The sequence below is a fragment of the Pediculus humanus genome, genomic scaffold (genome assembly GCF_000006295.1).
Source record: "Pediculus humanus corporis 1103172107496 genomic scaffold, whole genome shotgun sequence".
Lineage (NCBI taxonomy): Eukaryota > Metazoa > Arthropoda > Insecta > Psocodea > Pediculidae > Pediculus > Pediculus humanus.
In genome coordinates, this window is record NW_002987112.1 from 9,722 (window position 1) to 30,805 (window position 21,084).

Genomic DNA, 21,084 nt, shown 5'->3' on the forward strand with positions numbered 1-21,084 from the left:
ACTTGATTGTAAAATAATTTTTTTTTTTTTTTTTTTTGAAAAATTTAAATATTTTTATTATGTAAAATTTTTAATTTTTTAATTTAAAAAAAAAAAAAAATGGACGAATTGTTGTAAATATTCCAACAAAATTATTTTCCACGACGGGGGACTTAAATAAGAAGAAAAAATTTTTTTTTTTTTTTTTTTTACGATTTAAATTCAGTCGTTTTTAAACTAAAAAAAATATAATTCATTTTATATATAAATTTTTAATATTTGAATTTTTTTTCGAAATTTACCGTATTTGACGAAAAGGCAAAATTTTTATATGTCAGAGAGAGAGAGAGAGAGAGAATTCTAAAAATATTATTATTTATCCTTGGCTCCTCATAAAAAAATTTTTTTTTTTTTTATCCTGTTTAAGGAGTATAAGGAGAGTTTTTTAGGCAAACAACTACGATTGGGAGGAGAATACATAATTTCATAGAAGAAATAAAATCGTTTTATTTATTTATTCGTTCGCGATTCCCCCCCCCACTCTCCCCGCCGCCTTAACATTTGAGATTTATATTCATTGATTAATCTATTTATTTATAAATTTTTTTCTTTTTTTTTTTCGGTTTAAGGCCATCTTTTAATTTACTAAAATTCCCTACGTTTATTTTTTTTTTTTGTTTATATCAAAACGCAGAAGCCCCCCTCATCCATTTTTTTTTTTGATAAAAAAATCAATTTTGAAGCAGACGAACGAACGAAAGGAAAAAAAAAAAAAAAAAAAACTCGAATTTATTTTCTTATAACTAGTTCGATTTAATATGTGATAATGTTTTGACATGAATTATTCTAATGAAAAACAAGTAGACAGGTTAATGACCTCATTTAAAAAATCATTTGGATACGTTGTATTAATTATAGAAAAACGACAGACGGACGATACACGTGATTTTATATTAATTTGAATAAAAATCAACCTCGGGTAATTAATAACTAATTAATTAATCGACTACATAGATATTCGTTTCGAAGTTCCTCTTAAGAATTAGACGCATAAAAAATTTGTTTGAAAAAAAAAAAAAAAAAAAAAAAAAACTATTGACGATTCACCTCATCGAATTATTATTATTGTTCTTTATAATCGCAAAAATGAGTAAATTTTTATAATCATAATAATGATTGTCGCGAATACGCCCGTCATTTAAAAAAAGTAATTTTTTTTTTTTTTTTTTTTTTTTTGCCATTAAAAAATAAACTATCAAATTTAAAAATGGTAAATAATTGTTGTTAACACCTTAAAAACGCGAAAATATAAAAAAAAAAAAAAAAAAAAATTTCTTATATGGGCGTTTATACAAACAGAAATTAACTTAAATCAACATGCACACGCACACGCACACACAAAATGTATGAATGAATGAATGAATGAAAAACAAAATAAATAAATGCGTATGTTAGCTTTCACTTGCGTTTGCTTTGTTTTGTTTTTAAAATTTTTCCTTCTACTTATCTAAGTAGTAGTATTAGTAGTAGTAATAATAATAATAATAATAATGAAAGAATGTAGGCGCGTTTTGGAATTTTAAATAGGAAACAAAATAGGTGCATTAATATATAATTTCACCTGTTGACGTCATAACCAAATTTTTCATGTGTAATAAATAACCAACCTTTTTTAATAATAATTTCAATACGTAATTTCTATACAATTTCGAAATATTAAATAAACATATTCTATGTAAAAAGAAAACTTTCTTACCGAGGAGCATTTGTAATAAGAATCAACAGAAGGAGGGGGGGGGGGGGCAAACAAACAAACAAACAAACAAATCGCTCATAACTTTCTTTTTTTTTTTTTTAAAAGGATAATTTTTCCTTAAAGTGACAATTTTAAAATTAAACGATAAGTTATCGAGTAAAGTAATTAACCTTTGTTAATAAATATTTGACCTAAAGTGAATTTGCATTTTTTCCTCTCTCTCTCTCTCTTTAAATTTGTATATACTAAAGAAAAAGAACAACAACAACAACTCAAATAAATTAATATTAAAATCATTCTTATCATCTTATTAATTTGAGATATTTGCGGATTCAACGAGTAATTATTATAATTTTAAAATATTTTTAATGTTCTCGTTAATGTACTGTTTATATGTGCGTGTTTGTACGAAACTTGTTTGCACACTTAAAAAATATTTTAATTAAATTTTTTTTTTTTTTTTTAAACCTTTTGCAAAACCGGAAATTCACGTTTATTTACTCTACAATTTCAAGAATAATATTAAATTAGTAAAAATAATTTTTTTTTTGTCTTCTGCTATTATTTTTTTTGTTGTAATTCAACTCAACAATCAAGTAATAGTTATTTATAATGATTTTGAAACAAACAAATAGTTATGTTAATAATTTTTTTAAAAACCATAATAATAAGATAATAAGAGGTTTGTTTTTCAAATTACATGCACACCCCCCCCACCAGCTTATAAAAAATTTTATTTAATTCTTACCTTTTTGATTCAGTGATTATTATAAATTTTTATGTTCCTCCATGTTTAAAAACTTTTCCAAAAGAATTTAATAGATGTAGAAACGTTATAAGTCGGTTGACTACATGACTGACATCATTTTCTAATGACCTAATAATCTTTTTCCAATACTTGATTTTTGTACCTTAAAAAGAAGAAGAAGAAAAAAACTTTAACGTGACTGAAATACAAAAATTGAATAATTAATACAAAAAACCATTAAAAAAAAAAAAAATTTATTAAAAAAATTTCTGTTACTCATTCATATTCCTGTTAAAAATTATAGTTTAAGTTTTTTAAAGTAGAAATTCATTTAAGAAAGTTAATTTTAAGTTTAAAAAAATAAACTTACATAATATTTATTTTTAATGATGATTGTAAATTTTTTGAAAGGGAAAAATTTAAGAGAAAGGTGGAGAAAAAAAAAAATAAATTTTTAAGTTTCTTTTTTTTTTTTTTTAAAGTTTTGATTTAGAGAGACTAAATTTATTAATATAAATTTTACTTAATGGCATTATAAAGGAAAAAAAAATTTAAACATTTATTATTATTATTATTATTAAGTTGAAATAAGAAAAAGTTAAGTTGTTTTTAAACTTAAAAAAACATGAAAATATATTTTGTAGAGAAAGTATAAAAAGAAAAGAAAAAGGTTGAATTTTTAACATAATTAAAGTTAATTGTAAAATAACATTACATTTAAATTGTTTAAAATTAAGTCACTGTAATTGTGTCAAGTTTTCTCTCTTTTTCTCTTTCTGTATACATTCCTATATATATTTTATCATAAATTATATTAAAAACTGTTGTAACAAAAGTTACAACAGTTAAAATCTCAATTATACCTAAAAATTAATTTTTATACTAAGGTACATGTGTAATAATTATTAAAATATAAAACGGCCATTAAATTCTTTCACAATAATGTAAAATTTCTTTTTAAACTTATGCAATGATTTTATTTATCTAAATTATTATTTACCTTGCATATTTTTAAAAGTTTTTACAACAAAAGAAATTTTTATCTTTCACATCTCTTGAATACAACAATTAAGATTTTAATTACATGATAAAATGATTTCATGTTTAAAACGAAAAGATAAACAAAAAAAAAAAATGTTTTACATTTCAATTTTTGAATCGTTAACGGTTTTTTCTTTTAATTTTACTTTTTATTTTTATTCTCCCGTTAATTAATTTCACCCAAACTATAAAATACTTTTAAAAAAAAAAAAAAAAAACACTTTGCAAATTTTAAACGCGTTCGAAAAACGTAAACGTTTGAAAAAAAAAAAAAAAAAAAAATGTTTTCTGCTGCTATGACTCATCAAAATTTTTAGAAGGCGGTGGTTAAATTTAATTAAGGGAATAGATTAATACACTTAAACGGGGTAAAGGTCTGGCCATTTTGAAACTTGCTAAAACTTGCGATTATATTGTTGCGTTCAAATGTTTATTTAGTTAATATTTGGAAAAACGAATTGAAAATAATAAAATCTAGTTTTTTTTTGTTATTTATTTTCACTTATGTTAATTAATTCGTTATTAATGATAATAATAATAAATTTTATTATTTAAAGAAAACCGAAAAAAGTTCGTTATTTTTTTTTTTTTTTTGTAAATGTGTGTGAATTAGTGAAAAAAAAATTAATTCGTTTTCAATTGTTTCGAGTTTATTATTATTATTATTATTATTTGATTTCTGTTAAGAAAAAGGAAAAAAAGGAATAAAAAAAAAATTATTTCAATGGTTAAAAATGCTGCCATGGAGTCTAAATTTTCATTTGACGGTATTTGCCTATTGGCTGTACAATTACCAGAACCGAGTTAAATTTTATTCAAGTTCGGAATGTATTAAAATATTATTATTATTATTATCATCATCCGAATTCTTGTACCATTATAATATGACACTGATTATTTACTACACGTCAAAAATTCTTCTGATTCTGTCTATTATTATTGAGATTGCCGAATCATGTTCGAGTCGGAGCTCATCGAAAACAAGGCCTCCACACGTGGCCAGACCCAACATAACATATTTAACATATACGTGTCCACAAGGTCCGGCGGAACGTTTGTGCTTGAACGGCGGCACATGTTTTACTCTTTTTGAAAATTCGACTGATTATTTCTGCAAATGCGCCGAGGGATATTGCGGGGCGACATGCGCCGACAAATACACCCGAAATGGTTGTTTTACTTCTTCTTTACCTTCTTCTTCTTCTTCTTCTTCATCGTCTCTCGTTATAATGTCAAATTCTGGCGAGCCGAGACCGCCAGAAACATTTCCCTGTCCTCCGGGACCGGCCGAATGGTTGTGCTTAAACGGAGGAACTTGTTTTACAGTTTTTGAAAACGCAACTGATTTTTCATGTCACTGTACCGAAGGGTATTGCGGGTTGACCTGTGGCGAAAAATACACACGCTACGGGTGTTTTTCCAGATATTTGGTTATAAGCGCATCGGGAGCGAGTGCGGGAACCCTCGCCATCTTCATCGTAGCAATCATAATAATATTATTTTACACGTATTACAATAAAAAATGGAAAAAAAAAAATTCATCTCAAGTCGATTTGATATATTACATTGAACGTAACGTGAAATTTCATTCGATTCCAAATCGCACTTTAACATTGACCACAAACATATTGAACGATATTGATAATAATAATACGACGAAAAAACAATGTAAAAAAAAAACCGTTAACAAAAATTCTTATTCTAATATAAAAAAATATTTGAATAGAAAACAAAACAATAAACATAAAAAATTTTTTAACAATTATTTAAATATTGTTAACTTAATTTGACAAACAATCCAAATTTAATAACAATCAAATTTATAAATAAAATAATAAATTTAAATTTATTAATTTAATCTTATCGTAGTTAGTATTATATTATTAAATAAATAAATAAATAAATAAATTTTAAATTATGGCAATAAAATAAGTTAACTAATTATTAATATATTTTTTTTTAATAATTATATTTTAATAAATGAATTGTTTATTTAAAAAAATTGTTTAATAATGAATTTTTTTTTTTTTTTTTACATATAAAAAATTTTTTAAATTTTTCTTATTTTCGTTATTCGTTAATAATATTATTATTATTAATAGTTTTTTTTTTTTTTTTTTGAAATGAAAATTAGTATTATTATTATCATTATTACAATATTTATTTAATGTGTAATTAATTAATAAAAAAAAAAAAAAATTATTATTTATGTTGTTGTAAAAAATTAATTTATTTATTTATTAAAATTAATGTTAAGGAGATTACGTCAGTCACGTCCTTAATCAATCAATCATTCATTCATTCATTCATTCATTCATTTAATTATGAATTACATAAAATTTATAAAAATTAATTTTTTTTTTATGTGTGTTTTTGAAAATGTTTTGGTTGTAAAAAAAAAAAAAAAAAGAAAATTTTTTTTAAATATGGCGTTTTTTTTTTGTAATTTAAAATTTAAAAAATTTACAAAATTTAAAAAAAAAATCAATAGTAAATAAATAAATAAATAAATTATTTTAATGTTATGAAATTGTTATTAATTTTATGAAAAAAACTTATGTACGTTAAACTTAAATTAAATTAATATTAAAATTATATAATCTCATCAAAATGATAAAAAAAAATATTAAAAAAAAAAATTGTTTATTTATTATTTATTAAATAATTCCTATTCAAAAATAAATAAATAAATAAATGCATAAAATAAGGTTTAGAAAAAAAGAAAAGTTTTTGTCGAATTATTATACAAAGATTGTTTGTAATATTATTGTTTGTTTCAGAAACAACCAACATGTTAAGAAGAATAGCTCTCCTTATATTTGGAGCAACCATGGTTGTTGCACAAAGAAGACTGGCACTTCCAGATCCGAGAAGTTGCGCAAACAGTAAGTTCTATTACTTATTATTATTATTTAAATTTTATTATTACCACCCAGTAATTTTTAATTTCTTTCGAACGTGCCCCCCTTCCCCTCCCCCCAATTTTTTTTTAAGGAAACGAAAGTTAATAAATAACGTAACGTAAAAATCATCATTTCCTCTTGTGTTAAGCGATATGCAAGCCAAATTTTTTTTTAATAATTTTTTTTTTTTATAAAAGAGAAATCATTTTATTAATATTATCACGTGACATTTAAACTCGAATACAATGGCGTAGAAAAAAAACTTTCACTTTAAAAAAAAAAAAAAGATGATGGCAAAGTGCACAAACGTGGTGAAGAATAATTTAAAAAAAAAAAAATTAAAAAACTTGCAATAAAATATTTGTTGTTACTATTACTTACCATTACAAAACCTCCATAGTAATTTAAAAAAAAAAGGTAAACGTCGTGCAGTCTGCGAATTTTTGTTTTGACCGAAATCAGGTACGCCCAATATGGTGGTGAATTATTATCAATGATACCAAGATTTACTTGAACTTGACCGTGGTCTTGACTCATTTGGTGGTCACTTTTAATGTAGGACTCTCCGTTATTTAAATGTTAAGAAAAAAAAAAATTAAAAATTAAAAATTAAACTTTAAGAAATTAAAATTGGAAAGAGAGAGAGAGAGAGAGAGGGAGAAATTTCATGGAATTTTTTTTTTTTTTCTTAGGAGTCAGGCATTCGACTTATAGAGACGCCAGAGGAGTTGCACATGCATACTTTTTCAGTTGGGAACACGGACCAACTAGAAATTTAGAAGTAGATTGGCTTGATGCAAGAAACATTTGCAGGCGTCATTGTATGGATGCTGTCTCTTTAGAAACTCCTCAAGAAAACGAATTTGTCAAACAGAGAATTGCCAGAGGTACGTCATTTGTCAAATGAGTTTTTTTTTTTTTTTTTAAAAAAGTACCTTAAAATATGTTTCGTTGATAACTTCTTCACAGGTGGAGTGAGATACATTTGGACTTCCGGAAGAAAATGCAATTTTAACGGATGCGATCGTCCAGATCTTCAACCGCCAAACATAAACGGATGGTTCTGGTCTGGTTCTGGAGCTAAAATTGGACCAACGACCCAACGTAATACTGGAGACTGGAGTTCCACCGGTGGTTACGGTCAAGCCCAACCTGATAACAGAGAAGCCGCACAAGTAAGTGAGAAAAAAAAAAAAAAAATGAATTTTTAATAAAAAATTTGTGGTAATTTTTTTATACCGTTTGTCTTTACAGGGAAACGACGAATCCTGCCTTTCCATCCTCAACAACTTCTACAATGATGGCATCAAATGGCACGATGTTGCTTGTCACCACGTGAAACCATTTGTCTGCGAAGACAGCGATGAACTTTTGAACTTTGTTCGTAGCCGAAACCCAGGAATCCGCCTTTAATTGTAAATTTATTAAATCGTCATCCCTCTATCTATCTCTCTCCCTCTCTCTCTTTATCAAATATGTCGCACACATATAATCATATCCTTTTTATCTTATTTAGTTGTAATTAGCTTTATTTTCTATTGTAATCTATTAATTTAATTATATCTATTTTATTAATATGATTTGTAATTATTATCGATCCTCAATGTCTGAAATAAAAAAAAAAAAATAAAAAAAGTACAAAAAATCATTACAAAAAAATTAAAAAAAAAAAAAAATTAAACAATTAATTACCTTATCATCGACAATTAATTTTACACATTGATAAATAATTTTTTTTATAAAAAATATATATTTCCACATAAATTTTCTTCAAACATTTTCTTAGACAAACAATAAATAAATAAATAAATAAAATAAATAAAAACATAATAAAATTCTTTATTATTATTATTATTATTTAAAACCTTGAAAAATAATAAATTACATAAATTTTTTTTAAAAATATCAATCATTATCAATTATTAATTATTGATTTTATTTTCTTTTTGACAAATTTTTAAAATTATTTATTAGAGAGAGAGTTTAGAGAAATCGACTAAAATACATAATTATGTATAAATAAAATCAAATAATTTTTTTTTTTTTATTTAAAAATATAAAAATTGATTTAATAACTTATCATACTTTATAATATCACGTGACGTGAACAAAAAAAAAATTAAAATATTAATTATCTTTTATAAAAATTAATTATTTGACTTATTAATTATGTTGTCATTATCATTAAATAGTATTCATTTATTTATTGTTTTTAATAATTATGAATTCAATCGAATTATTTTTCTTTTCTAATTTTAAATTTTTATCGCACTAAAATTTAATAACATTTAACAAAAATATGTACGTATCTCATTAAAAAAAAAAAAATAACAGAGAAACAAGAATTTTTTATTTTGATTCAAAATAAAAACAAAAAAAAAAAAAAAACAAGAAAACAAATTAAATTAAAAATTTTTTTTTTTACAATAATTGTGAGCGATTGTAAGTTATTTATTATAAGCACAATTCAAGTCCGGATATTATGCTTAAATCGTTAGCTTCAATAAAATTTCCATAGTCTCCTATGTTGGCCATTTCTTTAAATGTAACACACAAACCAGATGGAATTTTCGATATTGAATTTCTAACACCGAATAAATAATTTTCAGATGAATCGATTAATTCAATTTGTATTTTGTATTCTTTCGATCTTTCCAATATCACAGGAGTTTGAAGTGGGATTTTAAATATTGTTCCATAACCTACTTTTTCCAAAAATAATGTACCAAATAAAGTCTTGTCCGAACTATCACAGATACTTATAAATAACTTTTCAGTGTAATTCCTTTCAATGAAAGGACAAAAGTGAGCAAGTCCTGCATTAAGTTGTGTAAATGGCAATATTTTAGCATTTACAAAGAGCGCAGTGAGTCTCACCGATTTATTGGCAGTGATGTATGTATGTATTTTTAGCTTGTCCTTCGGTATTAAATTAGATCTAGCTTCTTTTTCAATAAATCTATGACAATAAACTTTTTTCAATTGAATTTTTTTCCTCCCTTCCACAATGGTATTTATATTCGAAGGAGATGATGTATTTATTGATGAATTTTCTATACTTAAACAAGGCACTTTAGATGAATTCGATTCGGGATCTGATTTTAGGGTAAATTTGTTAATCGTACTACTATTATGACTGTTCTCGTTAACATTTACACAAAAATTAATCGCATTCGATATATATTGTATTTCTTCACTGTTTAATATTCCACTTTTTAATGGTCCTTCTTTGAATTCTTCAGATGAAAATGTTAAAAATCTAATTTTGTTTAACAAATCTGCTTTTATTAAAACATCTCTTAAATTTTCACCCGTTTTATCTAAACTATTATTTTCACATTCAAACTCTGCCCACATTAAACATAACTTATAAATAATAAATTCCCCACCGTTTAAAGCTTCTTCATTGACTAAATTTTTTAAAAGATCTAAAGAAAGAGATTCACTTGAAAAATAATCCAAAACATCATCTAAATGAGAGCATAAATATTTCCACGATTCGACAATAAGTTTTTCTTCTTTGATAAATTTAGCAAATTCATATATCTGTAGGCAATTGCTTTCGTTTATCTGGCAAGATATATATGTTATGGCTAAATGAATTAATGCGTAAATTAAATATTTTTTTGAAGCGTATAATACGTTACAAGCTAGCTCTACAGAATCAAAATCTATACCATCAGTGTAAATAAAGCACAACATGGTTCGAAAAGCCACTGGATCGACGTCGGGTATTTCAATTGTATTTTTTTCGGCGAGTGGACCAAAACAAAGAGCTTCGAAAACTGGACTACTTGACGCTAAAATAATTGTATGTGCAAAAATTAATTCCTCACCGGTTCCATCCGATTTCCATAATTTAAAAGAACAATCGTGCCATTTACTAGATTGAAATAAAGCTTTCATTCTGTCATGTATTTTCGGAGTAGTCAAGCCATTCCAAGTAGGTATTTCTTCCACCTTATTAAAATTCGCCATTGTCTCAAACTAATATAAAAATAATAAACATTTGCCGAAATAATTTTCTATTTAAATAAAACTTAACAATTTATTATTTCCTAAAAAAATACGTAAAAATTAAATTTCACTTCGATTATTAATAAAAATAAAAAAATAAAAATTTTTATTACGAGCAATAGTACAATAATAATAATAAGTACGATGATAAAAAAAAAAACCTCAATAACAAATACTCACAAATAAGTTTTGTTTTCTTTGTCAAGGTCGCTAACAATACATAAAAACACGTGATCCTGAGAGTTGTGTTTCCTAACCATAACGTTTTTTGTACCTTGACAAAAAAAAATTTAATACCTAAAATCAAGTACCTCGGAGTACCATTACAAGTTTAAAGTGAAAATTAGCAACGTTGAAATCCCATATATATTGGCGTAGAGTTAAACCGGAAGTTCTTCGAACTTTTTTAAATAGTTCGGCAACCCTGTATTCTTATTGTAAACAAAAATTTACTTTAATAATAACAATAATAATGTTAAGATTATCATTTAATAATATTTACTCACCTGTTAAATTTAAATTTTTAGAAAATATACGTAAAACAAATTCTAAAATCCTACTCAGACATTATGGTAATCATTTTTCTTTTTCTTTTTTTTTTTTTTTTTGAAATTTACGCATAGCCTTGCGACAACCCGTAAAATTTATTATTTTTGCCTTGGTTTAAACACATTTTAAAATATTAATTACGAAATTTGTTTTTTTTTTTTTTTTTTGTTAAATAAAAATAAAAAGATAAAACACGTTTTAAATTATTATTATTTTTTTTTTTTAAAAATGAAGTCCTAAAATTTTTTTTATATTGCATAATAACCTAACTTAGATAACGATATTAATAATATTTTTGTTTTTTAGTAATTTTAACAAATTAGTAATTAAATATATAAATAAAAGGAAATAATACTTACCCAAATCGTTTTTTATTTATTAATTTTAGTTACGAGAAAAAGATTTTACAATAAGACAAATATTTTATTTAATGAAGGAAAATATGAGGTAACACTTGATCAAAGAAAATTAAAAACCCCCAAGGGTAAATTATTTTATGTAGAAAGTGAACCTTTGGCTTTAGCAGTGGCTGCCGAGTGGGACAGACAAAAAACTAATATAGTACCCAGCTCAATGCATTTGGTTCGTATTGAATATCTATGAAAAAATTCAAATCAAATTAAAATCTCAATTATTTATAATTATTTATTTAATCAGACAGGATTATGCTATACAGTTTTAGACAATCCCAATAAGTTCACTAAAGAAGAAATAGTTAACAATATAATAAAATATTTAGATACAGACACAATATTATATACTTCAGGGGTAAGAAACAATTTATCGATTAAATCGAAATTCATTTCGTTACTCTCTATTAAAACAAATAATAAATTTACAGGAAGAAGATGAATTATATGATTTGCAATTAAAAGAATGGCAACCGATTTTAAATTGGTTTTGTAAAAAATTTGATATTTCAATAGAATCGTCAAAAGACATAAGCGGTCCTAAAATAAGTATGGAAGCAAAAGACGTTTTGAGAAAATATTTATTATCGTATAACTTATGGGCTGTTCATGGTATGCTTAACAAACAAAATTTTTAATGCTTTTTTACTTATTTAAATAATAAAAAAAAATAAATAAATTGTTTTTTTTTGTTACAGGTTTCATTTTTACAATAGAAGCTTTAAAATCAGTTATTTTAGGTATTACATGTGCTGAAAGATATATTTCAGTTGAAAAAGCTGTTTATTTATCAAGACTGGAAGAAGAATATCAGGTAGTTTCATATAATAGTATTAAAAAATTTTAATATATTATAAAAAAAATATGTCAATTTATAAAAATACTTTCTTATACTTAATTTTTTTTTTCTTTCTCAAAAACTTTGTTTCATGTATTTTTATAAAATTATAAATTAATAACTTATGATTAATTAAAACCGATTTAAGTAACTCACCTTATTGTGTACAAATATTCACAAAATTGAGCTCCCCTTAAATTTTTTGTTTCAGGGAAAACGATGGGGCCGAATCGAATGGTCCCACGAATTAAATCAACAGGATACTCAAGCAAGAGTCGCCGCTGGAATATTATTTATATACGTTAATTCTTCTTCGAATTTAATTAAAAATAAAGCTCAAATTATTTAATATCCTAATATCGAATTGTTCATCATCATTATTACTATGATTATAGTTATATTTATATTTATCTAGAAGGAACTGATTCTTGGTACGGACGCAATGTTGACGTCGGATCCACCGTGAATGTAAAAATCCACGGCTCTTAATTTTCTATATAAGGATATGTATTTACCAGCCGCTGTCGTTCGTGGCAATATGAATTTTTCGCAAAAATACGTGCTAGAATAAGCGGCGTTACTCAATAGATCGTGTTTTAATTTTTTAAGGAACGCCAATACGAACGTGTAACAATTATAACTATTTTCATTGTACCTACAAAAAAAAAATAAAAAATAAAAACTCATTGTAAAAAGATATTTTAGAGAATCCGTTGAATATTTATTCCCTTGTGGGTCATAGTCGCAAATCGTCAAGCACTCGTCAAGCGTCATTAAAAAAAAAAAGAAAAAGTAAAATCAACGTGCAAAAAAAATACTTGGACCACCATTATTTTCTATTTGAATGATTTTTTCATTCGTCCCGGTCCAGTGACCGTTACAATGTGCACGGTCGTTAATTTTAATCACAATTAAAAAAAAAAAAAAATAAGTGAAAAAAATTGATTTGAATCATCGATGAAATCTCGACAAAGAACAATAAAAAGAAAAAAATGGAATCGAGTCTTACATTTGTGGCGTCCAGTGACCTTCTTTTATGACAGCTTTTAAAGCTTCATCCCACTGATCCGCCCATGGTTCATCCATACCATCTAAAACTAAACATTGATTCCATGAATTGTTTTTTTGTCTTTGCAGTCCATTTTTATCATATTCTACCACAGCTCCAGTCGAATCTGTTACTCCGATATGTAAATCAACAGAATTAAAATAATCACTGGAGAACGAAAAACAAAAAAACAAAAATTGTGTTATTAAACATGAAATTAAATCATTCGATACAGGAAGGAAGAAAATTTGATGAAAACAATTGCATTGTTTGACTAATGAAAAAAAACACAATTACCCCAGATTTTTTTTTTTTTTAATTACTTTTTCCAATTTGTAATTACACAATTTGCAAACATAGTCATTGTTATTGTAATCGAAAACTGTAACTTTTTACTTTTCTCATAACATAATGAGCGATTAAATAAAAATGTAATTAATCATTTATTGCATAATAAAATAATAATAATAATAATAATACAAACTTTAAAAAATCTCCAGATGTTGGTTTTATCAATATCGAACATGGATGCTGTGCTGCTCTGACAAATGGATATGGAATTCTAATCGGTAGTAATTTAAATTGTTCTGTCGATAAATTCTTTTTACAAACTGGACACAAATTGGGTAACTCGAAACAGAAAACTTTTTTGTCGCAGTGTTGAAAACACAAAATCCCTGGATCAGTGTTCATTTTTTTTTTCTTCTTCTTTTAATTACCTGAAACAAATAAAATAATTACATACCTGTACAAATGACACAAATAACCTCTCCTCAAAAAATCAATTTTCATTCCTTTTCTCGATCAAAAAAAAAAAAAAAAAAAAATTTTTAAATTATTACTTTGCAGAGTAAAAAAATTTATTTCATTTGATGTAAAACAACCAGGTTTGACTGATTGTAAATTTCAACCTGACTGGGTTATGTTTAAAACTATGAATCATTTTCAATTTTAAAAAACCAAGTAATATGGGGAGGGGGGGGGAGAAAAATAATAATTTCTCACTTTTGCAAAACAAACAAACTCACAAAGTGAACGTGCTCAATTTAAAACAAACATAAAATCAATGTCAATATAAATATTTTGTCACACAAATTTTTACTCACACAAATTTTTAGGTTAAAAAGTAAACAACAACAACAACAAAAACTTATCATTGAAAAATTTACTCTTGGAAAAATAATGATAAAAAAAATATAAAAAATTGAAATATTAAATCAACGACAATCTGCAACTGTTTCCAATAAAATATCAACTCGATATTATTATTATCATTATTACATAACGTCAATCCAAAAAAATTGAAAACATTGATAACGATTTCTTTACTATTAAGAATCATATAAGAAAATTAAAAAGTAAACAAAAATAAATAATACCTATTAGAAAAATTAACTAAATTATTATTATTATTATTATTATTTTTAACGTCTGTCAACGCATTGCATCAACGTTAACCTGTTTTATTATTAAAATCCTTTTTTTTTTTTTTTTTTTTTTAAAATAACAACCGAAAATGATGAAAAGGAACCATTTATAATAATAGACCCTTTCGATAACACCAACGAGATCAAACTAACTGGTATTGTATTGTTAAGTATTAAACCACGACTAACATCTGACACGATACCATCGAGTTCAAAATCACCTGCAGGTCATTAACCCCCGAGTACAAACCAATCTAGGTTGTATTTGGCTTATGCGAATTCAAAAAAATTATTTATCATTATTATTATTATATACATTTTAGTATTTTTTTTTTTTTTGCGAAATTGTGTGTGTGTGCGTGTTCACCGCATCCCGACCCGTAATAGATAATAGATAATAATAATAATAATATATATCTTTTGTGTAAGGAGGAAGGAAGGAATGCAAACGGATGATGATCGTCTCGACAAAATTTTTTCTCACGCTTTTTTTAAATTATATAAAAAATTAAAATTATTTCAAATTAATTAACTTTAATGGAAAATTTACAAAAGATGGCGTTTGTGTGTGTGTGTGTGTGAGAGAGAGGGGGGGGGGAAAGCTAAAAAGAGTTTGGGGAGTGCTTAAAAAAAAAGTAACCCCATTACAGGAAATCAAATATTTTTCTTTTTCTTTTCTTTTCGAAATCGAACCATCATCATCATCATCATCATCATTGCAAAAAAAAAAAAAAAAACATAAAAATTTAACCATGTTTCGCGTCCGTTAAAATGATTAAAAAGTTTTTATGAACAATAAAAAAAAAAAAAAAAAAAAAAAAAAAAAAAAAAAATTTATGGTCCCCCCCCGGGAAAGGAAAAAAAAAAAAAAAATTTTTTTTTTTTTTTTTTTTTTAATTGAGGGGATTATTTTTTTTTTTTAGGGTAAAAAAAAAATTTTTTTTTCAAAAGGAAAAAAAAAAGTTAAATTTTTTACGTTTTTTTTATTACCCGTTTCCGACCATTTTTTTTTTTTTTTTTTTTTTAATTAATTAAAGACGTTGTTGCAATATATAAATTTTCTCGCGACTTTAGAAAAAGAAAAAAATTCTTATGGCATAATTTTCCCACGTCAGAATCGCTTCGGAATTTAACGGAAAAACCATTTTCCTTTCTTTTCTCTCTCTCTCTCTCTTTCTATCGAAAATCCCTTTAAACGATCCCTTTAAACAATCGAAATTCGATTGTTTTAATTGAAAATCGAATCCCTTCAAGTAACTCTTCATTAAAAACAAAAATCAATGGGGAGAAAGTTAATTTTAATAAAAAGAAAAGAAAAGAAAAAAACTTGGAACTCATCAGTCGACTCGATTCGCGATGACAAAAATAAAAAAACAATGGAAAAAGTATTAAAAAAAAAAAAAAATTGATGTATCGAAGATATTTATTATTATTTGAGGGCAAAACAATCGGAACGAGAGAGAGAGAGAGAATTCAATGCAAAATATATATATGTGAAAGTCGAATATTTGAAACAAAACAAACGGCAAACGGCAAACGACAAACGACAAAGGATTCTCTCTCTAATTTAATTTCCGCTAATTAAAAAAATAATAATTAAATGGTTAAATGGTTCCAAGGGCACGAGGACAGTTCGCGAACGGATAAAATCATTTAAAAAATTTTTAATCTGTAAAACTGAAACAACTGAAAAACAATTACATTACTCTCTCTCTCTCTCTTTTTCTCTTCCTCTCTTTCTCTCTCTCTCTCTCTCTTTTTCTCTTCCTCTCTTTCTCTCTCTCTCTCTCTCTCTCTCTCTCTCTCTCTCTCTCTCTCTCTCTCTCTCTCTCTCTCTCTTTCTCTCTGTCTCTGTCTCTCTCAAACCTCAAAGTAATCGGAAATGGGTAGGAAAAAAAGAAAAGCAGAGCGTTTAGCGATCTAAAAAAACGTGTTTGATAATAATAATAATAAAAATTTCGGGCAAGTGCCAATTAACAACGTATTGTGTACGAATACCTATGCTCACGTATGATGACGTATGCGAACGTTCTTTTATAAATTCAATATTCTTTTGATTGCTCTTATTTTCATGTCGTCCGGATGTAATAATTTTATTCTACTACCAACACGATTCAAGTGCCCAACCGCAAAAAACAAAAAAACAAAAACAAAGAAAATTCATCGACCGACCATTCATTTAAAAAAAAAAACTCGCGTAATTCTACTCTCACATTTTTCCTCTCCTCCAAAAAGAAAAGAAAAAAGATGGTAGAAAGCATTTCCGAGAGCTATCATCATTAAATCATCTAGAAAAAATAATAATAATAATTTTTTTCATCGAAAATTCATTTTTCTAATGATTGACGACATATTGGTCTAATTTTGCGACTCCAGTTTGACTCCATCAAACGATGGATATATAATAAAAAAAAAAAAAAAGAGAAACAATCGGAAAATTATATCATTATCATCATCATCATTTAAAGATATAATTTTTAATGTTTGGTTATTCGCTTGGGAATAATAATAATAATAATATTTCGTTTTGTTGTTACTTTTTTTTTGTTTTGTTTCTCCATAGAAACCGTGAACTCTCTGCCAGGCGGCAATATATTGAGAAAATAAATTTTCCAGTCGCCCATCGTAACCCATTCTTGAAAAAGCGAAAATTAAAATTTTCCAAATAAGGACGATCGGGAAAGAAGGAAGGAAAAGAAAAAGAAAAAACAAAAACGAGGGGAGGGAAGGAAAAAAAGGTTTTTTTCTTTTCCTAATTTTATTTTTCACCGTTTCGGTAAGTTTATCGTAAATTATTATTATTATATTATCACGACAGGAAAATTTCCTTTTTTTTTTTTAAATCTCTCGGAAAATTCTGTCGGAATAATAAAAAAATTTAAATCCTCACCAACCACCACGAAAAGTTTTTTTTTTTAAAACAATTTTAACCGTTCGTACTAAAAACAAACTAAAGCTCCCCAATTACCATCGACCTTTTCACTACTACTACTACTATTATTATTATTATCATAATACCATTAAATTTAAACGTTACATCAATCATTATTATCATTAAAATAACATTCAAAACAACCTCCCTTTCGGAATTTCTTCACAACAATAAAAAAAATAAATAAAATAAAAAAAATTTTATGTCGTGCCTGACTAATTGTTCATCACATTTACGACAAATTTTCCATACCACGTCACAATATGGCGTTTTTTTTTCTTTTTTGTTCGTTTTAACGGGTGAAAAAAATTTTCCGGCAAAGGGATTCTTATCCTTTCTTTCTAATTTTCAATTAAGTAAATCGAAAAAAAAAAAAAATCGAGAAAAGGATGAAAGAATTCGTTAAAATTCCAGACCAAAAAAAAAAACTATCAAATTTCTTATTGAGTTTTCCTAGAAAAATCCGTAATGAAACTTTCGGAGGAGGGGGAGGGAAGAAAGGGGAACAGGAAAAATGGCTCAACTCGACAACAGTCAATACGCATGTTAATCAAAAAGAAAATGACCACCGTTCACACAGCAACCCTTAAAAAAATTCACAATAAAAAAAAAAATTTTTTTTCGACTCCCCGAATAATCAATAAATTAAAACAAAAAAAAGGAAAATTCGTTCGTACGTATCCCCTCTCGGGTAGAAATAATAATAATGAATTTTATAATAAAAAAACTACCACCGTGGGAAATCAAGTAAGTCGGAAATAAATAAATAAAAAATGCAAATTAATTACAAAAAGGGTTTCGAAAAGGGGGAAAATTTTGACTTTTCACGAGGGTAGCAAAAAAATGGCAAAAAAAAATGGCAAAAAAAATGGCGGATAGACATTTTCAGTTTAACCCGAAATTTCATTCTAAAGAAATAAAAAAATAAAAAATAAAAAATTCCGTTACAACATTAAAAGAAAAAAATTTTAACGATCGATTTCCAATATTTTAACACACGTGTCATTCATTACCATCGTTCTATCATTAAAAAACAATAATAATAATAATAATAATAATAATAATAATAATAATGATAGTAATAATGAAATAAAATAATAATGATAATAATAATAAAACAACAACAAAAGAAGAAAGTTACTTAAATCGTTGAAGAAAATAGTCTCACGCTATTTGTTGTGTGTGCCCCTCGAGAGACGAGGAACGTGGGGAGGAGGAAGAGGAGGGGGACGACGGGGAGATGGGGGGGTCGTTCAATAAATAACTATTTTATTCACACACCGTCTTTCGTATTATATTCAAAATGTATACATATAAAAAATAAAATTAATACGTAAAAAGTTACACAAAGGATATTATTTAAATAAGATTACGCAATTTTATGTATAAAAAAAAAAAAAAGTTAGATAACATCTGATATTGCCTATTAACATTTTAGTGGTAAAAAAAACTGTTATCCAAATATAAGAAAAAATTAGGAAATCGATTCATCGATTCATCGATCGATCGATCGATAGATCGCTTGAGGCTACCACAAAATTTAATTTCCGGTAATTTTACAATTTTTTTTTTGCAAATTCGAGTGAATGAATTACTATGGGTACGAATAAAAAAACAAAAAGACACAAAGACTCACTACCGACCTTAATGTTGACGACCTTAACTTCACAATCAATGAATTTGTGCGGCCTTTCTCAGATTTACAAAAAAAAAAAAAAATTATAAATAAATAAACGAATAAGTTAATAAGTAAATAAATAAAATTCTGTGGTTTTGCCTGTTCGTGATGATGGAGAAAAAAAAAAAAAAAAAAAAAAAAACTTGAAAGACCTTGTCGAGCATGAGAACGTTACGTTAACGTCGAAAAAGTGGGTTTCAACTCATTGTTTAAAATATTACGCGGCGTTAAAATCACCCGCCCACTCACCCCACCCGATTTCATTTTCCCAAAAAAAAAATTTTCCTCGTATCTAACAATAGCAAAAAATCATCATCATCATCATCATCATCCATCATCCCTTATTTTTTATCATTGAATCCAAAAGAAAAGCTTGGGGAAAAGGGTAAAAAAACATTTCGAAGCATTCGATTCGGTCATCATCACGCGTCTTACATACAATTACACGCCAAAAAACTAATAAAATCGATAAAAAATCAATAAATAAAATCAATAAAATCAATAAAATCGATGCCTGCGACTTGCTGCGAGAGAGAGAAAATTTTAAATTCGAAAAATTCAACAACAACAACAACCAAAAAAAATTTTTTTTTTTTTTTTACGTCGATCAACAAGACTCGGCATTAATTTTTACTAAATATTTTTATTATTATTATTATTATTATTATACGATTTTCCAACGTTTTTCCTTGATTTTGATCGATTGAAATTTTCACTGTTTTAAAAATAATTTATTTAAAAAATTTCCTTTTCGAAAAACAGAAAAAATTCATTTCTTTACCGTAGCAAAAACTCGTAAATCTTTTGCGTCGATTCAAATTCGATATGCGGCCTTTTTTTCGTAAAAAATAATAATAATAATAATAATAAATAAAAAATTGACGGCTTACCTCCTACTACTACTACTACTACTCGAAACCGCGATTCGCTCTGAATAAACAAGGAAAACTTTTTTTAAAATGAAAAATGTTTTTCTTTTTTTTTTAAATTTTCTTGAAAAAAATTAACGTAACGACGATTAATATCAAAACGAATCGATTTATCGATCGATTATCGAATTAAAACAAACTTCAATTTATTTTTAAAAATTAACACGCGCACACACACACACTTATAAAAACCTGATACAGTTTTTTTAATCACTGATAAACGCGTTTGAACTGAAAACGAAACTCGCGTAATTATTAAGATTTAATTATTGAGTTCTTCTACGTCGCCGCCATTGATATTATTCCGCCATTGAAAAATAAATTTTTTTCGTAAACAAAAAAAAAACAAATCGTAAAAAAATTTATGGACTTGACGATGTAAAAACGATTTCGAATATAATCAGAACAAAAACAGGTTTATTGACAAATATATACTAACCTATTTTTTTTTTTTTTTTTTACTATTCGTTACGAATGGAGAAAGTAAAATTTCGTACAATTCGTTGTTTTTGTATTTTTTTTTACGTCATCATCGTTTATAATTAAAAGCTATCAACAACGTTTTACAAAATACGTGTAAATTTTGGCGCCAAAAAAAGAAAAAGTTTTTTTTTTCTGGTGACTTTTTTGTCAAAAACTCGTCAAACGCAAAAATATACCTGAAGCAAAAATTGCTCCAAGGTTTCTTTTTTTTTTTTTCCCTCGTTCATCGAATCTTAACCTCGTTAATATAAATGGCAATTAAATGAAATCCAACTGAAACCAGCATCCAAAAAAAAAAAAAAGAAAAAAAAAAAAAAAAAAGAAAACTCGATCAAAAGCGAAACTT

At 26.0% G+C, this 21,084-nt stretch overlaps 4 protein-coding genes across 4 annotated transcripts; 2 read left to right on the forward strand and 2 right to left on the reverse strand.

The window, feature by feature from the left end:
* Window positions 1-4,408: 4,408 nt before the first annotated feature.
* On the forward strand, window positions 4,409-7,840 carry Phum_PHUM150830 (uncharacterized protein; the record flags this gene model as incomplete). Its single annotated transcript, XM_002424724.1, has 5 exons — window positions 4,409-5,096; window positions 6,305-6,409; window positions 7,120-7,314; window positions 7,397-7,602; window positions 7,682-7,840. 5 exons carry the CDS (start codon window positions 4,409-4,411, stop codon window positions 7,838-7,840), a joined length of 1,353 nt encoding a protein of 450 aa, XP_002424769.1.
* Window positions 7,841-8,881: 1,041 nt separating this feature from the next.
* On the reverse strand, window positions 8,882-10,405 carry Phum_PHUM150840 (uncharacterized protein; the record flags this gene model as incomplete). The annotated part of the gene is made up of 2 exons (XM_002424725.1): window positions 8,882-10,227; window positions 10,264-10,405. 2 exons carry the CDS (start codon window positions 10,403-10,405, stop codon window positions 8,882-8,884), a joined length of 1,488 nt encoding a protein of 495 aa, XP_002424770.1.
* Window positions 10,406-11,013: 608 nt separating this feature from the next.
* Window positions 11,014-12,590, forward strand: Phum_PHUM150850 (ATP synthase mitochondrial F1 complex assembly factor 2, putative; the record flags this gene model as incomplete). The annotated part of the gene is made up of 6 exons (XM_002424726.1): window positions 11,014-11,016; window positions 11,408-11,575; window positions 11,651-11,761; window positions 11,835-12,015; window positions 12,102-12,220; window positions 12,453-12,590. The coding sequence occupies 6 exons, from the start codon at window positions 11,014-11,016 to the stop codon at window positions 12,588-12,590; spliced, it is 720 nt and encodes a 239-aa protein (XP_002424771.1).
* A 62-nt stretch (window positions 12,591-12,652) lies between these two features.
* On the reverse strand, window positions 12,653-13,982 carry Phum_PHUM150860 (uncharacterized protein; the record flags this gene model as incomplete). Its single annotated transcript, XM_002424727.1, has 3 exons — window positions 12,653-12,896; window positions 13,251-13,457; window positions 13,774-13,982. 3 exons carry the CDS (start codon window positions 13,980-13,982, stop codon window positions 12,653-12,655), a joined length of 660 nt encoding a protein of 219 aa, XP_002424772.1.
* Between the last annotated feature and the right edge of the window lie 7,102 nt (window positions 13,983-21,084).